We start from the raw sequence: 18001 nt of genomic DNA, 5'->3' as shown, positions 1-18001 counted from the left end.
TTAATAAATCATGTTTGCCTTACTGTACTCAGCAATTTGATAACATATCATTAGAGGACTAACATTATGATTATTATTGGAGTGTAGCTTTGGTGATTTTGCAGAGTCATGCTTGTGTCACGTTGTGGCCAATCGGAGTTTCCGGACCAAGGTGACTTTTTATTTCACTTTTTTTTTTATTTTTTTTTTTTATTTAGGTCCCAAAAAAACATCATAATAACATTATATCAATAATATTAATCCAGAAATTGAAAAAAGGAGAAAAAAATAAAAATTGCTTTTGTGCCCACAGCCTCAAACGTTCGGGAAGGAAGTCCGTCCATTTGTCTGTCCTCCGGGAAACAAAGTCTGTTTGTTGGGGGCGGGGCAAGCTGGGTGTGGCTTCAAGCGTGGGCGCACAGTCTGTTGCCAATCAGGAATGTGGTTGGGGTGTGGGGGGGCTTAGAGGTAAAGAGCTGAGCGTCGTCCGTCTACTGCTGCTGAGACATCTGCGAGAAGAGAAGCAAAGAAAAGGTCAACGCCAGGGACGGGCGAGTACGTATCGGGCCCATACCGGCCTTATTTCGAGGTATCGGGTACTCGTGAAGGCTGCCGATACTCGAGGGCGCAAAAATACGTTTAATTTGGTAAATCCTGGTTTCTTCCGGTTAATTCCAACCAATTTTGTAACGCTGCTCGCGTGTACGTACCTGTTGCGTCTGCGCCTGAGTCTGCGTGTCGGGTCCTCGGCTGGCCAGGCGGCTCAGGATGTTCCTCTCGGACATCTGCAACCGCACGGCCACCGGCGGTATTCGGGCGATGGTCGCCGGGAGGCGCGTCACGTCCGCCTTCATGTCGCTGAGGAGCTCCTCCAGCTGCTTCAGCACTGGCGGCAACGACAACCGCGTTAATATTACTTGAAGAAACGACCCGTGCGCGTCATGACATCGGCGCGCCGACAGTAGGAATGCCTCTCTACCCAATATATAGTGAGGTGGCCATTTCGTTGTGCTGCTGTTGTGTAGTAAGTACCTCCACGTATTCACAGTTCAGCATTTGCAAAATTGGGCATTAGTGGATTTATGCCCCCTGTTATTCGCTGAAAAACTCCCGTTGCTATTTTGTGCTCATTCCAAAATAAAGAACGATGCGCATCCTCTTGTGGCGGTTCAAACAACTATGTTGACTCGAGTTGAATTTCATTTAGACAAAAGTAGAGTTTTGTCACCACTTTGTCAAAGAACTATGCTGAAGTGAGTTGAGGAGTTTCCTTTGGACAACAATTTGCCGTCATCTTGTGGCATCTTAAAGAGTCCAAAAATTACTTTTAGCTCAATTGAGGAGTTTCATTCAGACAAAATGTGTGCTTTGCCACCATCTTGAGGGATTTTGTTGCCGAGGAACTATGTTGTAGCAAATTGAGGAATTTCATTGACACAGAACTAACGTGTTAATAATTCTCATCCCACTCGGACTGACCTTTGTGCAGGACGGCGTTGGCCGGCTTGTTCCCCGACATGGACTCTTTGCTGAGGTGCTGGTGCGACTCGGCCAAGCACTCCACCTCGCTGAAGCGCGTGTTGAGCGCCATGGAGGGGTGCGAGGGGTCTTCGGACATGTTGAGGTAGGCGGCGCGACGCAGCTGCTCCTCGATCACCAGCGCCTGCTCCAAGAGCTGCGGCGAGGCGACGGCCAACGGTTAACGACAGACTGCTTTTCGGTTTCTTTCTCGGTGTATTGGTTCACAAGAACTTAGGCGTGGCGCGAGAAATGACCCAATTCTTTAACGCAAAATAAATTAAATGCAGCTTAAATAAAAAAATTGAAAATAAGAAAACTAAAAAAATGGGCCGATTGTGTCAGGAAGAGTATCGGGTATCAAAACTGTGCCAAACAAATTACACAAGCCTTGATGGGGCAACCCAAAAGACAAAAGACGGTAAACAAAATATTTGTTTCTAATTTGAAATTAATTTTGATTTAATTAAAAAAAACAAAAAACAGTTGAATTAACCTTTATTGAACCGTACTTAATTGATTTTTTTAATTATTACTACTAGTACTATATATTATTAATTTACATTTATAAAATTTTAATCTAAAAATTGCAAACCCCAAAAAACTAACGTTGAATTACTTTTTTTTTTTTCTAAATAAAGTTGAACTCATCAATTGATGCGGGGGGGGGAAGAAAAACAAGAAATAAAATTCCACACCCTGAAATTGCCTTTTCCATTTTAAGTAACTTGACAAAAAGACAAACAGAAATTAGGAAAAAAAAATGGAAACAGTTTACTCCAAATAACATTAAACATGGTCAAAATATTTCATTTTCTAAAATTAATTTCAAATATTATACATTTACATCAAACTTAATTTAGAAAAAAAAACAACTAACCTGACAGGTAAATCTACATCTTTTACAACAAAGGCGTATTTCTCTTGAAAATCTCTTGCAGGAAATGATCCAATTTAATTGAATTATTTACGATCTAATTATGTCCGTTTGTTCATTTATCTTTGCCAGCGACGGGCAGAAAAACGAAATGCTCTTCCAACTAGTTGGCACTGAAGTAAATCGGGACAAGATCATCATTATTCCAGTACACAGACTTTTTACAAAATGTTTGAGATTTTCGTAATGTCAAATATGTGCCTGGGCTCGAGCGAAAGGTTGCGAAAGCGTGGCGTGGCGGGCCTCGGTACCTTGAACCTCCTGGCCAGGAACTTGTTCTTGATTTCCAGGAAGTTGCCTCGGTTCATCTCGCCTTTGAAAGGCTCGTTGAGGATGGCGAACTTGACGTCGTTCTGGATGTCCTGCCAGCGAGCGTAGCCGTGTCTGAGGAGCGGCGCCGTCAAGGTCAACGACAACATCGAGAAGAATTAAAGCGGCGAGGAAAGGGAACCTTGACATCATGCCCCGCCCACGGATGGCGCCGTCGCATTTTATCTTGGCCCTTCTGTCTGAAATACCCTGCACCCATTTGGGTGAACTCCCCAGAATCTGAGTTCATTCACTTTCCAGGCGTGGCGAAAAGGATACTGGATGATTCCGGCCAGCAGCCAGTAGTCATGGCGACGGTGCCAGATCTCGTTGGTCTTCTTGGTGACCGTGGCGGCACGCTCTTCGTTTTGCCACAGTGAGTGAAGCTCTGAACAGACGAGACCTCACGTGAATCAAGGAATGACATTTGACCTTTCAACGTATAGTGTGTGTGTGTGTGTGTGTACCTGTGAATCCCCCGTCCGCAATGTTGAACATGAAACGGCCCTTGGCCTTCTTCTTCTCCTCGATGGCGGCGGGGCTCTCCTTGCCGCTGTCGCCGTTCTGCAGCTTTTGGGCCTCCTCGGCTTTCGGAGCCTCCTTCTCCTCCTTGGCGGCTGCCGAGAGAACGCGGGCACGTTCAACAACCGCAAGACAGATGACGTCATCACACTGAGAACTAATCAGGAGGCGCTACCTTTCTTGTCGTCTGCGGGCGGAGTCGTGTCCATCTTCTCGGACTTGTCTTCTGGGGAAAACAACAACAAAATCTTTTTTATGAATTGTTATAGGAGCTTGGTTATCACACCCAATGTGGGCTGTGTTGTTGAAAACGCAAGAGTAAAATAAAAATAAAAAAAAGTTCACCTTTGACGTCAGACTCTTGACTTTTGGACTCGGGACCAAGGCTCTTGGCCTCCGAAGGCGAGGCGGAGTCGTCTCTGCCTCGCGGACTCTTCTTGTCGCTCTCACCGTCCTTGGCGCTCTCGGCTTCTCCGTTGGCGGCTTTGTCCGCTTCCGCGGGCTCGTCCGCCTTCTTGTCCTCCGACGGACTTTTGTCGTCGTCGTCGTCGGGAATGGCGATGACCTCGCCGGCGTTCTTTGCAGCGTCTTTGCCGTTTTTGTCCCCCTCGCCGTCTTTCTTCACATCTTTGTCTCCGTCCCTGACGGCCTCGTCGCTTTTCGCCTCGTCGCCCGCAGCGGGCGTGTTGGGCTGCGTGTCGGCGGGCGTTCCCGTGGACGGCGTCTTCCCGGGCGAGTCGGGCTGAGCGGCCCGCTTGTTCTCCTCCAGCTCGGCCATCCACGGCAGCGACCACTGGCCGTTGACGTGCTCGAACTCCTGAACCTTCTTACGGATGAGCGACATGACGCCGATGCGGGTTAGCACGTGTTGCCGTGACAACCCTTCCCTGGGGACGCCGTCGGCGAAGGTCTCGGCGCCGTCGGCTCCGGGCTCGCAGAGGTGCCGCATGAACAGAGACACGTAGGCCTTGAACTCTTTCTCCGACTTCCCTCGCAGGTCTCGGACCAACCACTGCGTGGTGAAGGCATCCTGCGGCGGCATCCCGTAACGCATCACCGCATTCAGGAAGGCCTTCCTCTGCCGGGAGTTGAAGCCCAGCACCTGTGCGACATTTCAACGTAGTATTCGGACGTTATAAAACTTTTTGGGGTGGTACCATTTATTTTTTATTTTTTTTAAACGTACAATATCCCATTCTGAAACACCGTGCGCTGCTGGTCCGAAAAGGAGTAGGAAGTCAAATTTAATTAAACCCCTATCATTTAAAGCGTTACAATTACTTTACTAAAGTCAAGAGTTCATCTAGAACTGCAAACAGACATGCAGACAATCGTCTATTTTTACCCACATATAAACACTCATTTATACATACACTACACATATAACCAATTGTTCAATTGTTGTTCTGGGAGTGAGGGGAGGAAAAAAAAAAAGGAAAAAAAGAGAATGAGGGCTCTCACCTCAATGTTGCCTCCCACCCTGGCCAGCAGGGGGGGCAGTGGCTTGTCTTTGTCGTTCCTCAGGCCCTTCCTGTTCGGTCTGCGTGAATTGGCTGCATGGGACAGACGGACAAGTTGAAACACAGCGTGACCTCAAAGTCTAAATATTAATAAATCAGGATTACTAAAGCAGTAGATGTGTTATGGCGATCAGTTTTATTCACTTCAATCGGCTCGGCGGATGTGGAGGCGAGAAAGAATTGCGTACGCAGCTCCGTTTGGACTGGCGTATCCTAACTGTGCGGACACGAAGACCACGCTCTTACCTTCCGATCGCTCGTCAAAGTCCTCGTCTCCCTCCTCGGAGGCCACGGAGTAATCCGACTGGCCGTCCGACTGGTCGTCCTGCCAGTCGGCTCTGTCCTCCTGCGAGCCGTCGTTGTAGTTGACCTGCTTGCGGATGCGCTTGCCCTTGCCCAGGTTGCGGGCCAAGTCCTCCTGCTGCTGCTCGTAATGGTGGCGCAGCAACTTTTCCCAGTAGTCGGGGTCCACGCTCTCCTCCTGCTTGATGATCTCACGCTGCACCTCCTCCTCCTCCTCGTCCTCGTCCTTCACCACGTACTGCGCCACCTTGAAGGAGCTCAGGTACTCGTTCATGCTCTGCAGCTCCGTGTCGTCGGTGGCGTCCTGGTTCCTGTCCAGCAGCCGGTCGATGGCCTTGTCGTCGTAGTGGATGACGCTGCTGTCCTCCTCCTTGTTCTCGCCCTCGCACTCGTCTTTGAAGAGCTCCTCCGTGCCGAACTTGAGAATGTCGTCCAGTTCCTGCTTGGACATGGAGCCCGTCTTGGAGCCCAGGCCGGGTCGGACCACCAAGTGGGTGAGCATCATCTTCTTCTTGGCCACCTGCGTGATCCTCTCCTCCACCGAGGCCTTAGTGACAAAGCGGTAGATCATGACTTTTTTGTTCTGACCGATTCGATGAGCTCTGCTGAAAGCCTGGATGTCGTTGTGAGGATTCCAGTCCGAGTCGTAGATGATGACTGTGTCGGCGGTGGCCAGGTTGATCCCCAGACCTCCGGCCCTGGTGGACAGCAGGAAGGCGAACTGCTGAGCGCCGGGAGCGTTGAAGCGGTCGATGGCCTCCTGTCTCATCCCTCCCGTGATGCTGCCGTCGATACGCTCGTACTTGTAGCCCTCGTTCTCCAGGAAGTCCTCCAGGAGGTCCAACATCTTGGTCATCTGAGAGAAGATGAGCACTCTGTGTCCTCCGTCCTTCAGCTTCCTCATCATCTTCTGCAGCAACATCAGCTTCCCAGCCGCCTTAATGAGCGAGCTGCCGTCGTACATACCGTTGGGCAACTTGGGAGCTTCCATTGCCGCTCCGGGGAAGAGGAAAGGGTGGTTGCAGCACTTCTTGAGGTCCATGACCACGTTAAGCAGCGAAACCTGGTTCCCTCCTCCTTTGGTGTTGAGAGCTTCAAAGTTCCTGGTCAGGATGAATTTGTAGTATTTCTTCTGCTGCGGGCTGAGCTCCACCCGGAGGATGAGCTCCGTCTTGGAGGGCATGTGCTTGAAGACGTCGGCCTTGAGCCTCCTGAGCATGTGCGGACCCAGCATGTCGTGCAGCTTCTTGATCTGGTCCTCTTTGGCGATGTCGGCAAACTCCTCCAGGAAGCCCTCCAGATTGCTGCGGACGCAAATCAATTCACACTTCAGTCATCGGAAAACAAAGCGGCGAGAGAAGAGCGAAGGAGCCGTGCTGACCTGAACCTCTCCGGCGTGAGGAAGTTAAGCAGGTGGAAAAGTTCCTCCAGGTTGTTTTGCAGCGGCGTTCCGGTGAGCAGCAGCTTGTGTTGCAGGGGGTAGTTGTTCAAGACGCGGAAAAACTGCAGGAAAGCACGGGAAAAACATGTCGGGTTGCATGGTGATTGTGACCGGATGGCGGCAAACCGCTGCTGTGCAGTGTCAGTACCTTGGACTGGTTGTTCTTCAGCCGATGGGCCTCGTCCACCACCAAACAGGCCCAGTCGATGGAGCCCAGCACGGCCATGTCGATGGTGATCAGCTCGTAGGACGTCAGCAAGACGTGGAACTTGATGGATGAATCTTTCTGTTTTGCGGAAGGGGGGGGAACATTACAAAAATCAGCCGATCATTGCAGTACAGTGCAGGTTTGTACCGTACACAGGCAAGTCTGAATTAGTAGTAGCGGTCGTTTGAAGCTCTAGAATTACTATAACATTTGTGCCAACTTCCATTAGCCCATGGCATTTCGCACTATGTTAGCATTTGCACAATTGTTCTCAGTCTTTACACACGCTTTCAGCACTTACCTTCAAAAGACATTTAATGTATTTAGAAATAAAACAACAGTGACTTCGGTTCAACTTTACGAGCGGGGCAGGTATGTATTCAAAAAGAATAAGTGTGTTTAAAGTGTTTTTTTTCCCCCCCCCCACATGTTCAGCACCATCTGCTCCCACCTTCATCCTGGAGGCTTTCTTCCCTCCCCGGATGGCGTTGTCCTCGAAGGAGAACTCGTTCTCTCTGATTACGGCCCTGCTGTCTTTGTCCCCCACGTACGTAACCACGTACATGTCGGGCGCCCACATCTCAAACTCCCTCTCCCAGTTGATGATGGTGGAGAGTGGCGCACTGACCAGGAAGGGACCCTTGGAATGACCCTGAGGGTGCAGAGGAGGGCGCACGTTTTATTCGCCGAGACATGAATGAAACATAACAGCTGATCCGGCAGAACAAAATCAGATCTGTTGATTTTACTCTCGCGCACACCAATGCAGGTGACAATATTCCCAAATTTTGGGAATTTCCATCGATAGAATAAAAACGGGACACAAAGAAACTACGCTGAGAAGCAATAATAGAAGCTTCCTTGTGTGCATTTCAGCCTCCCACCTCCAGGTGGCAGCAGTCTCACACGCCAGCGACGTGAATGACAATTGACTGTTTGATGTTGACAAATTTGCTTCACACAAAATGGCTGAATGGCATCAGGCCTCCACACTCACACACACACACACAAAGCCTCCTTTGTCAGGGCGACGTTCCACTGAACCTTTTTAAGCAGGTGTGTCCAAACGGCTTTCTTTCAAGGGTCACAGAGCAAAACTGAAGGACGCAAGGGCCACTTTGACATTGCTCAATTTATTAAACAGGCTAAAACCAAACCAAGCAATTTGATATTGTTTTCCTAAATATAGTTACGGCAAATGAGCTGCCCACCGGACTTTGGTCCGTGATGTTTAGTTTGGATTGTCAGAAGGGAAGTCGACAGCCAAGCGCCACCCACCTCTTTATACAGCGAGTAGAGGAAGACAGCGGTCTGGACCGTCTTGCCCAGCCCCATCTCGTCGGCCAAGATGGTGTCAGTGCCCTGCGCCCAGGAGAAGCGCAGCCAGTTGAGGCCCTCCAGCTGGTAGGGGTGCAGCGTGCCGCCCGTGCTGTCCAGATAGTCTGGCTGACGCTCGAACTTGATGGTGGGCTGGCGACAGAATGACAAGACGGACGGGTGAGCGAGCGGCGGCAGAAAATCAATCAAAAGCGACATTATTCCAGAGGGCAATTTACATCAGCTACTTGCACTACTTCAGATCTAATCCTCACTCACTAGACTGCCATGTGAAAACAAGTTCCATTTTGAGTGAAAAGACTGCTGAGCAAAGTGTTAATCATGAATCATCTGGCAATCACATGCCGCAGAACATTTCTTTTCACCATGACTGCTTGCTTGTCAAAATAAGGTAAATGTTACATGGACACGAGTCATGCTTCTTTGTGTTCATAACTGTCATAAGCATGTATTATCTATAGATATATAAATACAAATTAAAAAAAAGACATCAAAATGAGCGTACATCGACGACGGGGTTCTCAGGCGGTCTGTCGGGACGCTTCACACGCCCTTTCACCTTGATCTTCTTCCCGGGTTTGCCGTCGTCGCCCATCATGAGCTCTCTGCGAGAGAAGTGAGGCACGCGTTAGGGGACGGCAAAAGGTCACCAACAGGTTGCTCTGGCTCGAACCTGTGGTTCCAGTACTGCAGCTTGTACGTGTCAAAGTCGGGAATGTCCATGTCCTCCGCCTCCCAGGTGGCCTGGTCGTACGCCAGCTCCCGCCACTTGATCAGGTAGTGCACGTTGTTCTTTCTGTCCACGCTGCAGGCAACACAATCAGCCATTGAAATAAAAACATGGCACCGGTTCTTGTACATCCAAAGAAATAACAGGGGCGGAAGACAATGATACCCAAGCCTAAGAATGATATGAAAGTCCGTAGGGCGCGTGCCGACCTGTGGTTGAGGATGCGGTGGATCATCAGCCACTCCATCTTAATTCCGAATCGGAGGAACTTCTCGTCCAATTGCGCATAAATGGGGTCCTTGTTCTTCCTCTTGTCGCTCTTGTCTTCCTCCCCGTCGCCAAAGTCGATGGGCGGCGGCTCGTCCATGTCGTTCTTCCTCTGGTAGTTCCTGAACATCACCTGACAATGGAGCTCCAGCTGGTGGAGGACGGGCAACGCCTTAGTGGGCACCGTTTCTAAACTTGGTGCAAACCTATGACTTGTGTTTTATTGCGCATTTGGGTTTTCTGTATTGCCACACACCTGCAGCTCGGTGACCCACGAGCAGTGCCAGTAGGACATGTTGAACCATTTGGCGAAGAACTCTCGCTCGGGCCGCCCTGCCAGCGGGGCGGGGTCGGGCGCCTCCGCCGGGAGCTCCGGCGGTCGGGGTACGGGTGTCGGAGGAGGAGGTTCTCCCCACTGCCACGTCAAGATCTTCTGGACCTTCCCCTTCATGGGGGGGCACTGCGGCAGGAGGAAAAGGCTCGCAGCGGATCGTGGAGATTTACAAATCGGCGTTGTTCCCGGCGCACACTCACCAGGCAGCGCGGGCAGATCCACTCTCCGTTGGGGATCTCGGGCAGCGGAGGGTTGAGGCAGTGGATGTGGTAGGACGACGGGCACGAGTCGCAGCAGAGGAGCTCGCCTCCGTCCTTGCACACCCTGCAGAACTCCATGTGGTGGTCGTCCTCCTCCATCTCCCCGCCGTCGCCGTTGTCCTCCTCGCCTTCCGACACCTCCTCCTTCGCCTCCCACTGGATGCCCTCCTTCTCCTAGAGAGCCGGGACACCGCTTAGTTCATATTTGCTTACCACTATTGTTATGCACGAGTCTGCCACCACGCCGTCAGTTATTTTTATGCATTAGCCAATTTAAAGTGTTTACAATAGCTTGAGAACAAATCTATTAAACCTTTTGAAAAGAAGAGAGACGAAAACTCCGCCTCTTGCCTCACTCTGCGGGAGCTGTGCGGCTTTATGTCGCCTCAAGATTGAAAGCGTGGATGTTTTTTTTAGACGAGTGAAATTTGAGTAAGTCTGTTGTTTTGTTAAAAATGAATCGTTTATTTATTACATCACTCTGGCTCTGTGACGCTTTAAAAAAATAACAAAAAATAAAATAAAAATTTGGGAAAATGATGATAAAGTAATTTGCTTTTGTGAAGTATCAAAGGCCTTTAGTCTGGTCTGGGCAAAGTGTACCTGTGGTGCTATTCCAAAAATAAAGCATATTTTGTTTTCAGAACAAAATGAAATCAAGTGTTACGGTTTCCTGCAGTTTCATCACAACATAATCTTTTGATCAGGCACTTTGAGCCACAACAACAAGCGCTCGACACCCGCTGGTTTAATTCTTTTCATACACGCCCCATCTCCACAGACAGCGGACATGAGAAAGAGCAAGTTTTGCTTACGCAGTGCGGACAGCTCCAGGTGCCCTCGGGCGCTTTCTCCATGTCGGGGTCCAGGCAGACCATGTGGTAGGCTCTGGGACACGTGTCACACAGGATGATCTCGCCGCCCTGCTGACACACCTCGCAGTAGTCCTGGTGGTCCGTCTCATAGCCGTCCGCATCCTCAGCTTGCGGGAGAAACGGAAACACTTAGGCTCAAGGTACAATAAAAGTGGACTCGTACGGAAAGGCGTCTTCGGGCACGTTACCTTTCTTCCTCTTGGGCTTGGCCTTGGACGAAGGCTTCTTTTTGCTGCGACTGCTCCGGCTGTTGGAGCCTTCGGAGACGGAGACACTGTTCATGCTGCCGTCCTCAAAGTCGCTGTCCACGTCGGGCTCGTCCTCTTCGCTCTGAACCGAGACCGCGCGCAAGACTCGGAATTAGTGTGTGCGTCTTAACACCAAAACCGCTAACGGACGAATTTGTTATTCTAACATTCCAATTTTTCTGGAAAATTAATTCCTATAGCACACATGGTAGTTACTTTTAATTGGCCTTAGGATTTGATAAATTCTTCCCCTGTCTCGTACCGATGAGCGTTTCCGCTTGCTGTTGAAGCCTCCCAGCTTGATTTTCAAAGGAGCCACTTTCTTGGTCTTTGCATTGTTCTTCTTCTCTTGATGTTTCTGCGAAGCTTTAGACTTTTTGCGGGCGTTGGGACCTGCGCGAGACGAAAGAAAGCTGCCATCAGCTGAGCTCAGTAGACAATCTCCCCGAGTCATAAAGCGCTACCCGAGCCGTACCTTTGCCTTCCTTGGTCTTGGCCTTGCGCAGCGGCGGCGCGGGGGGCTGCTGGGGCTCCGCCGGGGCGGCGGCGGGGGGCGGGGCGGCCTCGGCCACCATGGTGTCGACGGCGGCGGGTACGTTTGCCGTTGCCAGAGCGGCATTGGCGGCGGCGGCTCCCCTCAGGGGGTTGTTGGTGCTGAACTCCCGCCACTTGGCGCCTAGAACCATCATCATCTTGGACACGGCGATTTTGGGGTTCTTGGCGGCGATGAGCGGCCTGGATGGAAGCGACGCAACACGGATGCTTAATTGCCCACAGATTATTTTGAAATTTCAACTGAATGACCTCAACTCTTTGCGAGTGGCGCATTAGCGGAATTAATCAACAGAGTGGAAATGTGAGCATCGCTACCTGACAATCTGACTGAAGGCCTTGTAGTTCGTCAGAGAGCGATAGTCCTCCTCGGTGAAAATGTGATCGATGTCCTCCATGCCCCAGTTCTCCAGCAGCTGGGAGGACGACTTGGGCTCCTGCACGGAAACCACAGGGGTTTAAAATAAAGAAATAAAAGACATGACAAGAGGTCCATTTCTCCTCCGTCCGTGTCTGCAGTCTTATCGCGATTGCTGATGTGACAAACATCCGTATGCCACGGCCCCATCTGTGAAGTATTTCAAAGCATTTTCTTGTGCCTTAATCATCCATCTTTGTTTTTGGATGGCTTCGCGGGGCCGAAATGCATCTGGCACACTTTCCTGAGTTTGTCCGAGCGAGCAAGGCAAATTTGCTCAAAATGGTTGGAAGAATCTGGACAGATTAGGAAAAAGATTTGTCTTCCCTTTCCCTTTTCCTTTCCACCAACTAAAGTCAGCTTTTGCGTTAATAAAGTGTTAGTATTTTTCAGGTATTGCGGCTTGGCAGAGGAAGGATACGCAAAACATGATGACAAAGAATGATTGCCGCCGGACACAATACGACATTGCATATCTTATTGGCAGCACCGCCATCACACTTTGACAAATTCAAGGTAACGTGAATACATTAGCATCACGCCGTCTTTAGATGAAAATCGGCAACCTGTTACAGGACTTCACGTGTCAGGTGACCGGCACGGTGAACATCAGTTCGTTTCCGCTGATGTTACTTCACAAAGCGACAAAGAGCAGAGTAATTTTACTGTTGTACTACTACGTTTTGAGTTTATTTAGAAAAATTCTATTATTTTTCTTTTTACGTTTACTAATGTACTCAGAGAGCCCATTCAATGGGGGGAGAAAAAATAATTTTAGAGCTGCAATTGCAATACCTTGATAATGTGAAACCAGCCTATTCTCTTTATTCATACTGTGCAAGATGACGGAGGACTATAAACAATTTTTTTTGTATGTATGTGTGTGATTGTCACTCCGTCTCCGCTCCAAATGATGAAAAACTAAAGCTGTGGTCCCAATTTACAGTCTCCACGAGGAGCCTGAATGCAACGGGGGCGTCTCTACAAATGAATGAAAATGATTTTCTAACCCAAACGAGGAGGGGAATTTTTTATTTTATTTTTTATTTTTTTTTAAAAAGGGTCAAGAAGACAGAACGGTGCGGTGTGACGGAAGACAGGTTGCCATGGAAACTGCATATATGCATTACACGCCCCAGACACACATGCAACACCCCCCCCGCCTCAGTAAGTGTCATTAAGTAGGAGGCTCCCTATTGGCTGGCCCGGCTCTTTGTTTAACCATCGCTCATATCACATCCATGACAGGTGAGACAAAGAGAAAACAAAAAGGCCAAAGTTAATTTCACAAATACACGCAGCCCTTATGAGCTTTGTGATATTACAGCACGATAAAAAGGTGGAGCTCAGGAGGAAGATTGCGTACACGTACGATTTTTAAAACCGGACTCAACACTTGACGTCACAAAACAGCGGCTTGAGCTTAAATGTCTTCAACGTCAACTACTGGGCAAAACAAGTGTTTTTCATGCTCAACCGTTTTCACGACTAGTGAGAGACCACTCGCATGACAGCCAAAATACAAAATCATCCCCGTATTACAAGCCGTTACAGAGCATTTTAACTGATTTTTCCCCCAATCAAGACCCGCACAATATTGTGTTTTGTGAAAATACAAGCACTGTATCTACCAAAAGAATGTGCAGACTTTTATTTCAGCAGAAAAGTTGGATTCTAGCTTTTTATGTTCCGGAGTAATCAACAGTAGAACATCGGTTGGTTTCTCACCCAAAAGATAGACGAGCTTTTTGTAAGACGTAAAAATGTCAAGCAGGACAGCGCCTTGGACATTAATAGTTTGGGCTTTTGTGACACGTCAAACTATAAAACCACAAAAACAAGCCTGTGAAAAGGGCTTCTGGTGGCAAAATAAGACTGAACATAAGCATCAGTGGCTTTTTTTATTTATTTAATAAACATGGCGTTCACCATTCACGCCATGATCTCTGTCGTGTTCTCATGATCATGACACACACCGTTGAAATCATACATACTATCCTGAGTGGCAAGTGCCAAACCACGCATTTCTCTCCCTCATAACGGACGTGACAGGCTGAGAGTCACCTCACCTTTGATCGTCTCCTCAAAACCTGTGCCGATGTCAAAACCAAAGCGATGCCGTGTAGCCACCAACAGCGATCCATGAGTCATTACACTGGTTTACAAACGTGAATTTCACAGACAAGCTGGGCGAGACCCTCTTCCGCACCCACCAGCAGCGGCAGTAGACGGTTGGATACCAGTTGATGAATACAAACGTCCGCAGCACAAGTTAATGCTTGCCAACTCGGCCCAGTGGCAATATTGTTTTTTTTTTTTTTATTTTTTTTTTTTACATGCACTACTTGGCTTCCACGGAAATACAGTACAGCTCATTTGTAAATGAATTACACAGTTTGAGGACGCGCCGAACACACACACACACACACACACATTTTTAATGTAAACAAACTTCTATTTGTTTGTTTCCTAACTACATCATCTTGATAACTTTTAAGTACCTGTGAGATTAAACAAATTGGCCGTCTGGTCCGATTTTGTGTCATGAATGGCTGGGCGATTAGGCCTGCTACAGTCAGTCTCTCTCTCTCTCTTTCTAACACAAATGCAATTTTAATTGATTTCTTCCCCATTTAGTTTCAGAAAAATCTAATAAAAATAACATTCTAAACAAGGCTTGCTTTGCATTTTTTTTTCTCCCCCTTCTGGGATTTTTTATTTTTCTACTTAATCCCCAAAAACGTTTTGAAACTGGTTTTTAACTCCAGCAAGAAATCGCCTCCACTTCTATAGAAAAAAAAAATTGTACTCCTCACATACGTGTAAATAAATACTTCTTCTTGAAAAAGCAAATGTGTACAGCAACATTCAGCGCCATTGGCCGTGCAAAACAACTTTGCTCATGTAGTCTGTTTTTTAGCGGGAATTAAACTCACTTGTTGCTCTCTTTATAAGTAGCTGCTAGAAGGGGGAAAAGTGGCTAAATATAGAGCCCAAATCGCAAAGTTGGCAACACTGACTGTGCTTTTTTGTAAACTAGCCCCTCTCCCTTTGCAGCTATGTTGTTAACGTAAGCAGTGCACATCAGCGGGGATACGCTTTAAACTATGGAAGCCACACACACTGGCAAAAAAAAATCCTCCAGGCAAATGAATTTGAATGAATTGATAGTATCGATTACTCGCTCTGCCGTGTTCTAAAGCACACAACGCTCATCTGGGTCTCCTCACCGAGAAGTCGTCATCGTCGTCCTCCTCCTCTTCCTCCTCGGGCTCGGGCTCCTTCTTCTTGGCCGAACTGCGTTCGGCTCCGCTGCGCTTCTTCTCTTTGCTGCTGCCGGCCCGCTTCTTCTTCTTGCGTCCCGGCGTGTAGTCGCTGCCCTCGCTGTCGGAGCGCTGAGCTTGGCCGCCGCCGCCCGCCTCGTCCTCGGCCCCGGCCACGCCCACGCCCACGTGCTCCGGGGAGCTGATGGGGAGTTCCTGGGAGGCAAGAACCCGATTGGTGGCCCTTTATTACCCACAATGCACGTGGCCCATCCGCAGCCCGTTGACTGTGACCTCTGCACTCGTGATACGTCTGCATTAGATGCAGGTGATGCAAATCTTGTGGGTGTATTTGCGTCTATTGCCCTCTAAAAAAAATAAAGGTTCTACATAGTGCCCAAATGTTTCTTTGGACTTGAGCGCATAGGGGAATCGCTTTTGGGTACCATTTAGCACCCATTCTGGTGCTAAATACTGTAAATAGTACCCCAAAGTGATTTCTCTAAACTGGAAGTCAAATAACTTTTTTTTCTTTATTTTTTTTTTTTTTTTTTACACCAGGCTAATAATATAAAAGACAAAATCTCACAGTAGACCCCCCCCACCCACCCAAAAAATAAATAAAGAAATAAATACAATTATAAACAGCATACCTCTCTGCGCGAGCGCCTCTTGCTGCCTTTACTCTCTCTGCTCTTCTTGGCCTTTTTCTTCTTCTTCACCTTCTGAGGCTCATTCTCCGAAATATCCTCGTCCTCGTCGTCTACAGATTGGGCGAGCAGAGACATTGCGGCGTTAGGACAAAAGTGCATAAAACAGTAGGGGTGAGTGGCTGTGTGTAACAATCACGATGCGCGGCTGTTTTGACCATGAGAAACAAACCGCTTGAGCTAGTTTAAACTCACACCCTTTATATGGCCACCACACGCCAACAATTCTTTTGGGTGCTAAAAACAGAAAAACAACCATCATTTAAATCAAAATAAAAAGGCGGCTGTGTAGGAAGCTGTAGGGGACAATTTCATCTTCCGTCTCATGTCCACAAATGATTCTTCTTTCATATATCCGTCTGTGGAATTCCTTAACGCTGATTTTTGAATTGATTAAACCATTTTATTATTAAATAACGCCTCAGACTAACAGGCCCAAACAATTAGTTCAAGGGCTTCAAATAATTAATCTTCGTTTCACCCAAGTAAAATATTGGCAGTTTAGTAGATGAAATAAGGTGGCTGTGTGCAGGATGGAAAATTTCCTTCTTCATACTATATCCACCCAGATTATTGTTCTTTTATTTTTCAAACATTAACAGACTTTGAATAGAATTGATTAAAACATTTGATTGCTAATTCAGGACTTAGTGTGCATGGACAACAACTAACAACAAGCAATTCCTTCAGGGCTTTAAAACGATGTTTGAGCCTTGTGGCTGAACGCCAACAAACACTAAGTGAAATCAAATTTCAAAAACTTCAGCACACCAGCCTCACTGAGTTCAAGCTAAATGTTTGCACTTAGCACTCGAAGCTAACTGGCGAGGAGTATTTGTTGACAGCCCCACGTAATAACACGCTCATGTTAAAAGCACACAACGCTCCGTATTGTGTTCGTGTTTAAAAGTCTCCCGAGGAAAAGCCTGCACTTTTTTGGGGGTGTTGTTTTTTGTTTTCTCTTTCCATTTTCTGTTGGCAGCCAAGCAGCCGGCCACGAGGAGGGAGCCGCCGAACGTCATCCGCCAGCTTCCAAGCTAACTGGCTGCCTCCATCTTGTCATCGACACGTAAAGGGGGAAAAAAAAAAAAAAATACCGGTAGCTCACTTAAGGCCCCGGCGGGAACATGACGGCGTGACTTCACGACGGGATCACCCGCGTTCTTTTGGGGTTATATGAACATATATATATATATATTTATTATTATTTTTTTTTAAAGTGACATTTATGCTCGAACTCGACGGCGTTTTATCAAGGAGAAGAGCGTAGGCGTTCGCCGGCCGTCGAGCTAGCTAACGTTAGCAACCCGGTAGTTAGCCGGGTGCTAAGTGGAGATGATTGATACGAACGTGACAAAACATTAGCACGGCGTGGCTAACAACCGAAGCTCGTCGTCGTCTTACCGTGCATTAAGCGCTCCTCCGGCGGAGGGGCTCCATAGTCGTCTCGGTCGTCCTCGCTCCCAGACATCGTGGACAGCAGAAACTTTACTTTTTTTTTTGTTGCTGTTTAGCTAGCTAGCACTTGAGCTAACTAAATTAAAAAGTTGTTTTGTACGACAATAATCCAGAGTTTGATGCCAGCGTTCGTCGAGTCTGTCCAAAGACGGCGTGTGCGGTTCGGAGAGGAGCCGGTCGCGTTTCCACCGAGAACAAAAAAAATAAAAAATAGAAAACGGAAGGGAATGTTTAACAAACGGTGAAAAGCCGGCACACAAAACACTCAGCACGGCGGACAATACATTTTAACTTTAGCCAAACGTCGAAAAAAATGTATCAGCCGGCTCTCGTTAGTTGCCCACCACCGCCACCATTAGCATGCGAGCTAGCCCGAGCTTGACCCACCGCCAGGTTCACATTATGCGGCCAAACTCAACCAACGACTACAACACTGAAGAAGCGTTGACAAGTCGCCATCATCTTTATCTCCACTCGAGTCCATTGAGGCAAAGTAGCATACTCACAACTTGACACTCCACACTCCCCCTTAACAAAAAAAAAAAAAAAAAAAAATTCCAGCCTCAGTTGTTGTCTCAATCAATAGTTGGCGGGCGCTGCTTTGTTCAGGTAACGGCGACGTTGGCTCGATTTCACCCGATTTCCTTGTTTTTGTGCGGCTGCAGCTGCGTGTGCGCACGACGTCGTTCGTCTCCCCCTTTTTTTTTTTTTTTTTTTTTTGGGCGATCTCGCACACGCCCCGCGCGCGCGCACGCACACACAAAGAGATCAGGGGGCAGGCATCCCATAATATCACCCCCCCCCCCCCACC

At 48.1% G+C, this 18001-nt stretch overlaps 1 protein-coding gene across 1 annotated transcript; it reads right to left on the bottom strand.

The window, feature by feature from the left end:
• Window positions 1-152: 152 nt before the first annotated feature.
• On the bottom strand, window positions 153-17898 carry chd4a (chromodomain helicase DNA binding protein 4a). The gene is made up of 28 exons (XM_061761125.1): window positions 17697-17898; window positions 17137-17328; window positions 15676-15785; window positions 14990-15238; window positions 11660-11778; window positions 11265-11524; window positions 11052-11182; window positions 10730-10871; window positions 10482-10648; window positions 9607-9840; window positions 9329-9532; window positions 9015-9223; window positions 8749-8880; window positions 8581-8680; window positions 8016-8207; window positions 7189-7389; window positions 6678-6815; window positions 6470-6591; window positions 5032-6392; window positions 4727-4818; window positions 3611-4367; window positions 3441-3491; window positions 3211-3360; window positions 3023-3131; window positions 2686-2818; window positions 1459-1654; window positions 690-865; window positions 153-488 (listed from the first exon to the last, which is right to left on the bottom strand). Exons 2-28 carry the CDS (start codon window positions 17201-17203, stop codon window positions 471-473), a joined length of 5820 nt encoding a protein of 1939 aa, XP_061617109.1. The 5' UTR covers window positions 17204-17328; window positions 17697-17898; the 3' UTR covers window positions 153-470.
• Window positions 17899-18001: the final 103 nt, after the last annotated feature.

Source organism: Phyllopteryx taeniolatus, chromosome 21, assembly GCF_024500385.1.
Source record: "Phyllopteryx taeniolatus isolate TA_2022b chromosome 21, UOR_Ptae_1.2, whole genome shotgun sequence".
In the NCBI taxonomy this organism is placed as follows: Eukaryota; Metazoa; Chordata; class Actinopteri; order Syngnathiformes; family Syngnathidae; genus Phyllopteryx; species Phyllopteryx taeniolatus.
This window is presented reverse-complemented; position numbering and strand designations above follow the sequence as displayed.

Coding starts and splice junctions, on each gene's coding strand:
- chd4a (XM_061761125.1), bottom strand. CDS start 17,203: ATGTCTGGGAGCGAGGACGACCGAGACGACTATGGAGCCCCTCCGCCG. Junction 8,881..9,014: donor CACCGCATCCTCAACCACAG/GTCGGCACGCGC, acceptor TGTTGCCTGCAG/CGTGGACAGAAAGAACAACG. Junction 3,132..3,210: donor TGCGGACGGGGGATTCACAG/GTACACACACAC, acceptor TCGTCTGTTCAG/AGCTTCACTCACTGTGGCAA.